Source organism: Typopeltis vanoorti, chromosome 6 (genome assembly GCF_054136105.1).
Source record: "Typopeltis vanoorti isolate ZY-2024b chromosome 6, IOZ_Tvanoo_1.0, whole genome shotgun sequence".
In the NCBI taxonomy this organism is placed as follows: Eukaryota; Metazoa; Arthropoda; class Arachnida; order Uropygi; family Thelyphonidae; genus Typopeltis; species Typopeltis vanoorti.
In genome coordinates, this window is record NC_143554.1 from 51,678,403 (window position 1) to 51,687,440 (window position 9,038).

General features: G+C 37.8%; 1 protein-coding gene across 1 annotated transcript in view; it reads right to left on the minus strand.

Moving 5' to 3' along the window:
* The window catches only part of LOC150105449 (disintegrin and metalloproteinase domain-containing protein 11-like), a 602,139-nt gene extending 598,425 nt beyond the window's left edge, over positions 1–3,714 (minus strand). The window contains exons 1-2 of the mRNA XM_090393967.1: positions 3,678–3,714; positions 2,870–3,018 (exon numbers count right to left, since the gene is read on the minus strand). Coding sequence (XP_090250093.1) covers positions 2,870–3,018; positions 3,678–3,714 — 186 coding nt within the window. The remainder of the gene's footprint in view (positions 1–2,869; positions 3,019–3,677) is intronic.
* Between the last annotated feature and the right edge of the window lie 5,324 nt (positions 3,715–9,038).

Genomic DNA, 9,038 nt, shown 5'->3' on the forward strand with positions numbered 1-9,038 from the left:
GGTAGCCATTGGCTGAGAAAGTGTTGAGGATGTGATTTAGTTCAGTGTTTAGGGCCAAGTCGTTTGAACAGATTAGTTTAGCCCTGTTGTATAGTGTTTTCACTACTCCATATTGTTGTGAGGGGGGGGGGGAATATTGTTGGTGAATGTATCTGCCTGTATGGGTGGGTTTTCTGTAAACTGAGAAAACCAAGGTTCCATTAGGCTGGCGGGTGACTAGTGTGTCTAGGAAAGGGAGGCTGTTTTTTTCCTCTTTTTCCAGGGTGAATTTGATTTGCCATCCACTATGGGAGGTAATGGCACATTTTCTTTATGTATTTTTGGGAGTCCATAAATACAGGGGGGGGGGGGGTATAGAGTTAAATGGCTTTAATCTGTTGGTAACTTCTACAGGCCAAGAAGTGACTCTCTTAAGGAGCCTGTGAAGTTTTCTAATTTGAGAGTTGGTGGGATTGTAATTGATGGGGAGTTAAGTAGCCCGATCTAGGAGAAGAGCATTCAGCTTACCTGTGTAGTCCTTTTGGTTAAGGACTACAGTTGCGTTTCCCTTATACGCTTTGGTGATAACTATTTCTTTATTATTCTTCATTTCCTGTAGAGCATTATATTCCTTGTTGGATATGTTGGATTTTGGTGGGACTGCTTTGGAAAGGACACAAGCTACATCCAGTCTCACACTGTTGGCGACTTGATGTGGAAGGTGGCGGATTCCGCATTCGATCTGGATCATAATATCCTCACTGGGTATTTTTTTGGGAGCAATCGCGAAGTTGTGGCCACGTGACAGCGCGTTGATTGCTTCAGGCTTCAGGATGACTGAAGAAAGGTTGATTACCGTGTTGGTAGCAGGTTTTGGAAGGACGGTAGAGTTCTTTTTTAATTTCTCGAACTTTTTCATCTGTCGACCTCGTATTTTTTTTAATTCTTTTTTGGCAGCGGTACATGAGACGTCATGTAAAATCGACCAAAGTTCGTGGTTCAAAGTGCACGAAAGCTCATCTTCGGCGGCACGAATAGCTTCGTTAATGTCCGCTAAGAGCGACCGCGTGGCGGTGATTTGTTTGCGTAGCAACGCGTAGCTAGTGCGGTTATATATTCGGAAAGCTTTTTGTGACACAAACCGGTGCTTAAATTTTACACAGTTCGGGATTACTTTATTATCCCGGCAGCGTTTCAGGAACGCTAGACGATTTAATTGTCTAGACAGCTTCAATTTCAATTTACCGTATTGGCGGGCCTTCCGTGCGATTGTATCTCCGTGGATGATGTTGATTCTCGTAGACAGGCTTATACGTTGGTTATGCATTATTAAAACACTTAAGGAAATTGAACAACGTAGTTAAGGATATAAATTAAATTAAACTTTAATAAATATTTTCCGATATTTCGGCAATGTCACATTGCCATCTTCTAAAGGAACTTACAAAAAAAGCACGTGCACGTAGGCACTACAAACACAGTAACTGGGAATGAAGAGATGAAGCTATTGTTCTCCTAAAAGTCCTGATGGTTCCCTCTAGCGGGCTAAGTAGGTGTTCTTGGCCGTTGGGCTGAGGTCTGCTGATGTAAGCCTCCCAGATTTGGGGCAGTCGCATACAACCAAATTTGTTGAGGTTTGGAGAATTTCTTAGGGCTGAGACTGATTCCATAAATAGTCTTTCGTATTTGTATTTGCTACGGTGTATTACTGTGGCTTTCTTCCACCGTATTCTGTGGCGTGTATCCAGAGCATGGTCCGCAAGACCAGAATGGCTGTACTTGTTTGTGTTTATTATTGAAAATTATCTTTGTTTTCTGCCAGGAAAGGACATTAAAAATCATAAGTGTGTAAATCTCAAGCCGAGCACTTTATTTTCTGATGAGTTACATACAATATGTAATGCTTTTTTATGTAAAAAATTTATTTTTATAGTAATTGCCACTTAGAGGGCTTTTGCGATATGGTTGAAAATTAAATTAGTGAATTAATTGATGACAAAACAGATTTAAATGAGGAGGAATTGGTACAACTGGTGCATAGTGATAAGCAAGGTCTTATTACTGACTTCTTGATAACTAAACCAGCCGAAGTATGGAATGAGAATTATACAAACGATGTCCAAGAGATTTCAAGTGATGACTATGTCCAGCAACTCATAAATAAAGAACATCTATGAAATGTTATTTTTGAAGACAGTGATGACGATTAAAATATGCATTTTATTTTATTTTGCTTAAAACATTTATGTATTATGTGCAATGAAGTTTACATAAAATTTGTAATTTTATAAGTTTATACTATGTATTTTGTTTCATAGTTTATATGTTTTCTTAACTTACATGAATTACCTGAATTAAATAAAAATATTTTTTTGTTGGATATGTCATTATTGTTCATATAATTAAAAAAAAAAAAACGATGTCGGAACATAACCCTACTTTTTCTATACAATCTACGCATCACATGATTTATATAACGCGGCATTTCTATGGAACCTAGCATCCGCATTATACGAGGGTCACCTGTATAAAGTTTTAAAATCTGGAATATGGTTGAGACACATAAGTTATTAAGGAGTTATTACCAGATTAATGTGGATGAGATTTTACACAGAATGGAGAAAACAAGAGATCACCCCTGCAAGCAGTTATAAGGATGGTGTGAGCTGGGGGGGGGGGGGAGATGAGAAAGTGTTTTGCATGGAGAACAGCAGGTGATTGGAATGCACTGCCTGAGAGAGTTGTGAATGTGGAAGGAGTGAATATATTTAAGGCACTAAATGTGTGCATGCATAATAGTGAAACTTCATGTCATGAGTCTCTAGACTCCATCAAGGTCCGATGATAATAATAATAAAATATACAGCAATAAAAACAAAACATAACAAACCTTATTGGCACCAGTTTCTCTTGTAGATATACCCAGCTTTTGATGATGGCGAACTTGAACTGGATATATTACTTCAAAAAACCGACTTGGAATGTTTGCTATAAGACGTTCATTTTCAGGAAATTGCCTTTTAAGTCGTTCAGCCTCAGCTATTAAATATTACATGAAGTATGAGAAAGAGAAGTAAAATTTTGTAATGATTCATTGCAGCTTAAAGAAATAAAAAATAAAAAAATAAATAACTGTCCAAAATCATTCATGATGGGGAAAAAATAACACATATAATGAACTTATTTTCCACCACAAACGAATATGCAATTTTCATGTACAACTGCATTGCTACAATGCAGTTGTACATGAAACAATAAAGCAACCATCAGCAGGTCCTAAAAATCTGTCAGAAAAGTGATCTCAACCAATAAATATGCATCTTCCTTTTTGTTTATTTTTTGAAAGAATCTGAAAATAAAGGATAAGAATTCAATTTCTGAGCAATTTTTTTTTAAATGGTTAGTGAAAGAAATTTCACAATGCCCAAATCCCCATGCATGATGACATTTATCTTCTTTGGATAACACTAACCTCAGTTTTCTCTCTCTCTCTCTACTTCCAAAAACTTAGGTTTTTCGTTTTCTCCAAATTTTAACTTCAAACAACTCCTAACTTTATACAAATCCATCTGACCATTGAATATTACTCTCATATCTGGGGTGGTGGTCCAAGAGCTAACTAAAGATACTGGACCCTGTACAGAAAAAGACAGTCAGACTGATCAGTGATCCCCCACTTAGTGGTACACTTCACTCACTTTCACACAACAGACACTCAGTTTCTGCTACCTGCATCTTCTGCAAATACACTGGTGTCCAAAAGCTAAGGACAAACTACATTTTTACCTGTATATGAAAAAAAATTTCATGACTACAGCCAAATGAGGACATAAATTTATTGCCAGCATACTAATAAATTATATTACAAAAAAACAATGTGCTATAAATTTTGTGCAAATTAAATTGCAAAACGTTTTTGACAAAAGTTACAAATTTCTTAAGCATGTAGTTAAGGAATTAATGTACAGCACTTACAGAAAACTATGTGGAGAGACATTTCAGTATGGAATATGTCCACCCTGAAATGTGATGCAGCTCTCACAACATCTTACCATGCATAGCACTAAGTGATTCCCAAGTTCTTGAAGCAAACTGGACATGGTCTGTCATTCAGCATCGTATCTATTTTGGAATGAAAATTCACTATAATGGCATATTTTTTATTCTTGATTGCCACTGTGTCTTGGACTGGTATAGCAATTAGATTGCGAAATTTGCTGACATTTTCAGTGGTGGGCATATTAACATAAAAATGCGTCCTCTAGTGTTTTTTTTTTTTTTTTTTAATAATGTGTCAATCTATGTGCAACAGTATTATTGAGCATAATAAAGGCTCGCCTCTAGGTTGTCCATGAACTTTCTGAGATTCAGAAACTGTTTAATGGAAGGGAAGCACAGGGAACAAAAGAATGACTGGCTGTGGGTGACTATGAGTTTTACCACTGATTCGTCTATCTTTGCACAAATAAAATGCATGGACCAGTAGCAAAAATTGCATTAAAGGCTTTTTTTTTTTTCCCCCATTCATAATCTCTAGCCTGCATCTATGGAATTTCTGAACTACTTCAGCTGGCTTGTCAGAGTTAGCAACATTTGTAGAACTCTGTCAGCGCTCAGCTTTGTTGCTGTCATCTTTGTTTCATACTGCAGGCATATCTATATGTAGTGTACGAGCATTTGTTAGGTCGATGTTAAAGTAGAAAAATCTTTTTTGTTGGAAAGCTCAGAGTACTTATTGTTGTCTTGTGACATTCAGTTCTTTTACATCTACTGTAGTCTCTTTGGGATGTAAAATTGGGTAGAATTCCCTTTAAATAGCAGCAAAATTAGAGTAAACAAAACTTAACCAACATACTCCAGTTAGTCAACCTATAGTATGCTAGTATAGTGGATGGGCAATAAGAAATTTATTCTAATTTAATTTGAAAAGGTCTGGGTTGTATCGCTTGGAAAACACATAGTGGAAGACTGTTTCAGGGAGCAGCTGTGGAAGGGATAAACGAAGAAGAGGAGAAATTTGTTGCATAGGTTTGGAGTTGAATGGTGAGGTTTTGGTTATTGGTTAGTTACTGAACACATTTGACAGATTTGCAGGTGGGGGGGGGGGGGGATTACTGATGCCAATTTGATGAACAGTAATCATAAATATATTTAGAGAGGATACAGGCTACAGAAACTGAATGCGTGAGTGGAATGTATTAGTGAGAGAGGGATCGCCAATCAATCTAACTGCTCTTTTGCTGTACAGAATCCAGTATTTTCTCAGAGTTCTTAGGGGCACCACCCTTCATATGAGTGCAATATCCGATGGTCAGACAGATTTGTGAATTGTACAGTTACTTTTATTTGTACATTTGTGGTTAGTTAGGAACAGTTTGGAGTTAATGCCTTGGGTGAAAGAGAAAGCCTAATTTTTTGGATGCTGAGGTGGAGGCAATTTCCAATAGATTTGAGGTTAGAGTTATCAGAATGAGACGGCAAATATTATCTTCAGTAGAGATTTAAGTATTGGAATAGCAGGGTTCTTTTTTTTGTGGGAAATAATGCAGCACTGCGTTTTGCTAGCGTTGAAGTTGATAATGTTATCCAAACCTCACTGATGAATGTTCTGAATATCAGAATTTAAGGTAGCAGAGGTTACAGTTCTGAAGGTTTGGAGGTTGTGGTTATTTGTGCTTTGCAAGGTTTGTCAAACAGAAACGAGGAGTGCAATGTGTTGTCATCAGCAAAACTGTACTGGATTGGAAGTCAGCTGGATTGCATAATTTATGTATAGAAGGAAGAGGACGGGCAAAAGAACATAACCTTGTGGAACACCCTCCCAGCATTAGTTGCATAGATAGACGATAAGGTGCCATCCACCATCACTTAAAGTGAGCATCCAGTCAGAAAGCTGGCTACCCAATTGCAGACCAAATGATAGGAATTTTATTAATAGACCTTTGTACCAAACATAGTCAAGAGCCTTGAAGACATCAAGAACAACCACTTGAAATTCACCAAAAATTTCCATGGTGTTTGTCCAGAGATGGGTGAGATAAGGTAGTAAATATCCTGTTGATCGACAGTAAAAAAATCCGTGCTGTCAGTCATTTAATAGATGAGCGTTGTCAAGGTAGCATAGAAGTTCACTGTTGATAGTTCTTTCCATTACTTTAAAAAGCACTGAGTTGAGAGATATTCAACCATAGCTTGAAGGTAAAACTTCATCACCATTCTGAGGAATGGTTTGTATATGGGCTAATTTCCAGACTGCAGAATAGATACTAGAAGTGTAATAAGAAAAACTGTAATAAAAAAGTGTAATAAGAAAGTGAAAGTGGAATAAGAACCTGTATTCTAAAGTTGATGGCGAGTCAACTTTAGAACACAGACCTTTAGAACAATTGGAGAGATATCATCAGGGCCAGGAAATTTTGGTATCCAGTTTCAACAAAATTTGTCTGATCTCCTTCTGGGAAAAGGTCAAATGCAGTGTTGAGTGTTTGGAATGATTGGGAGACATTTAGAACAATCAGCTATGCAAGAATTGAAGGAGAAGTAGGAAACCAGGAGGATGCCGTTTTCTGGGGGTGATAATGCAATAGTACCAGCTGAGTCTAATAGTGGTGGGAATAGTGTTAGACAGATATTATGGGCAACAGCTTTGGCTAGAGCGAAGGTATGGTAGTTCTTTGGGCAGAATGCAAGTTTCCTGTTTTTAGCTCCCTTAAAATCAGTTTTCAATGTGGTGATTTTCTTGCAGCTATCCTGGGCTTTGATGTAGGCTGTATAGGAAGATAGAGCTTTGCATGCAAGGCAATTGCAGTATGCTTGGTTCTCCCACAGGTTTGCCAAGGCAGACCTGTGGGAGAACCAAGTCTTAGATAGGGGAGAATTTAGAGTTGCCAAACATTTATATTTCTGAAAAATTTATATGATTGAGATGCTGACATTGTTTTGAACATCAGGGCTACTAAAAGGCTATCGATGTGCAATATGTAGCCTCTCGCAGTCAAGTCATCCCTACCTTTGAGTGGTATAACTTGTTTCCACAAACAGTGCTCTGGTGAACCTGCTGAGCACTGATGCTGCAAGAGTATATCTTCTCTAGTTGGAGGAAATGCCAACAAGACCTCTAGGTGTCTTTCATCACCCAGTGAAATACCACCACCTTGCTTATTAGACCCGAAATGGCTGCAGCCATGTTTGATCGCTAGAGCAAGGGTTCTAGTTTTTGTACCCCACTCTTTCCACATGCAGTAACAGTGATACCCTCAATGACATACCAATCTCACTGTAAGGGGAAACTACAGTGAGACTGGTATGATTTACTGCTTACCCTTCCCCCATTTGATGGCACAGCAGTAAAACGGTTCTGCAGGCTACAGTTCTGCTCTGATTAGTACACAGTCATTAATGAATCTGAAAGCTTCCAGACTAAATACTGTGGCAGCAGGGGGAACTGTCAAGGCTACATATAGACAGGAGACCAAGTTCCCTCTGTGGGACACATATTTGCAAGTTTCTCACTACTCATTACATGCCCCACTTCCTCTTTATCTCTTCCTCACCAAATACAATGGACCACAACAAAAAAAATGCTTTTTTTACAGCAAATTTCAAAAATTCTCCCACAAAAAATAGCTAAAAAAAACCCATAAAAAACAAAAAATCAAACAAAACATCTCACCAACACTAATTCTTACCAAAAAAAAAAAGTTTCCACATCCACTTTCCCAACATCTGTGGCCTAAACTACAATATATACAGGGTGTTCGGGATAAATTTGACAGTTTCGTAAGGAAAAAGAAAATCTTCTTTGTATCTATTAAATTTAATGAATTGACAAAAAAACATTACAGGCAGAGTTAATTACAATACTATCAACAAGATTTACTCAAAATAACCACCATTAGCATCGATCACAGCTTAAATTCTGCTTCGGAACCTCGAACAAGCTGATGCTACAGTCTCCCTGGGAAGGGCCGCAAAAACTGTTTTAATTTTATCCATTAACTGGGCTTTTGTATTACTGGAAGTGCGATTGGTGTCTTTTTCAACTGCGCCCCATACAAAATAATCCATGGGGTTAAGGTCTGGGGAGTTTGGAGGCCAAACATTTGGACTGGTGAAGTCGTAGAAATTTTCAGACAACCATTTTTGACTTTTCCCAGAGGTGTGGCAAGGGGCCGAATCCTGCTGCCATACATACGGGCCTACCATTGGCTACCCTTGTTATCCAGGGCTTGACTACAGTTAGCAACTCCACGAACAAAGCCCGAATTCCAATGCCAGGGTTCTTCAACACCTGTTCCTGCAGATTTGCGAGGAATTCTGCTGTACGAACGCAATCAGATCGTCTGCTAGGGATCTTTCTTCTTGCTACATCCTCGTAGTCACCATTGCAAGTCTCTAGTTCATGCCTGATTGTTTTTACTGTATTCAGGGAGCATTGGGCAGCAGTCGTAATATCCTTATTTTGATGGCGGGCACGAATCATCATGATACAAGTTATTCTCTTCCATGATTCAGGTGGGTTCCAGCTATCCATCCTTTCTGACATCTTGTATATGAATGAAGAAGGGTCCAAACTTTTAAATGAAGAGAAGTGTGTGTTAATACATGTAACTTACGGAAAAATATAATTAATTATAAATATGTCAAATTTATCCCGAACACCCTGTATAATATGATGTGCACCACCACTGCCACCCTACAGTCATTTAAACCAGAATTACTATTCCAACCAGAACTACTGTTACAAAAATTAAAAAATACTAAAAACAGCTAAATCTTTAAAAAATAAAATAAAAAAAAGAGCAAAAAAGAAGTTAAAAATAAAAATTGAAGCTAAAATTTTAGTAGTAGCTGATACTTTTCAGCTACTTACTTTATTCAAGTTGAAGTGATACTTGAATATAAGTGACTAAAGACATCTTCCAAATGGTCTTCTGAGCTTAATTCACCCACGTTTTCACTTAGATTTTCAGCTTTATTATATGTGGCCATCGTTCCAATATTACTCAGTGTAGATCTGGTAAATGATAGTCTATACAGCACTTGTTGTTACACCTGAG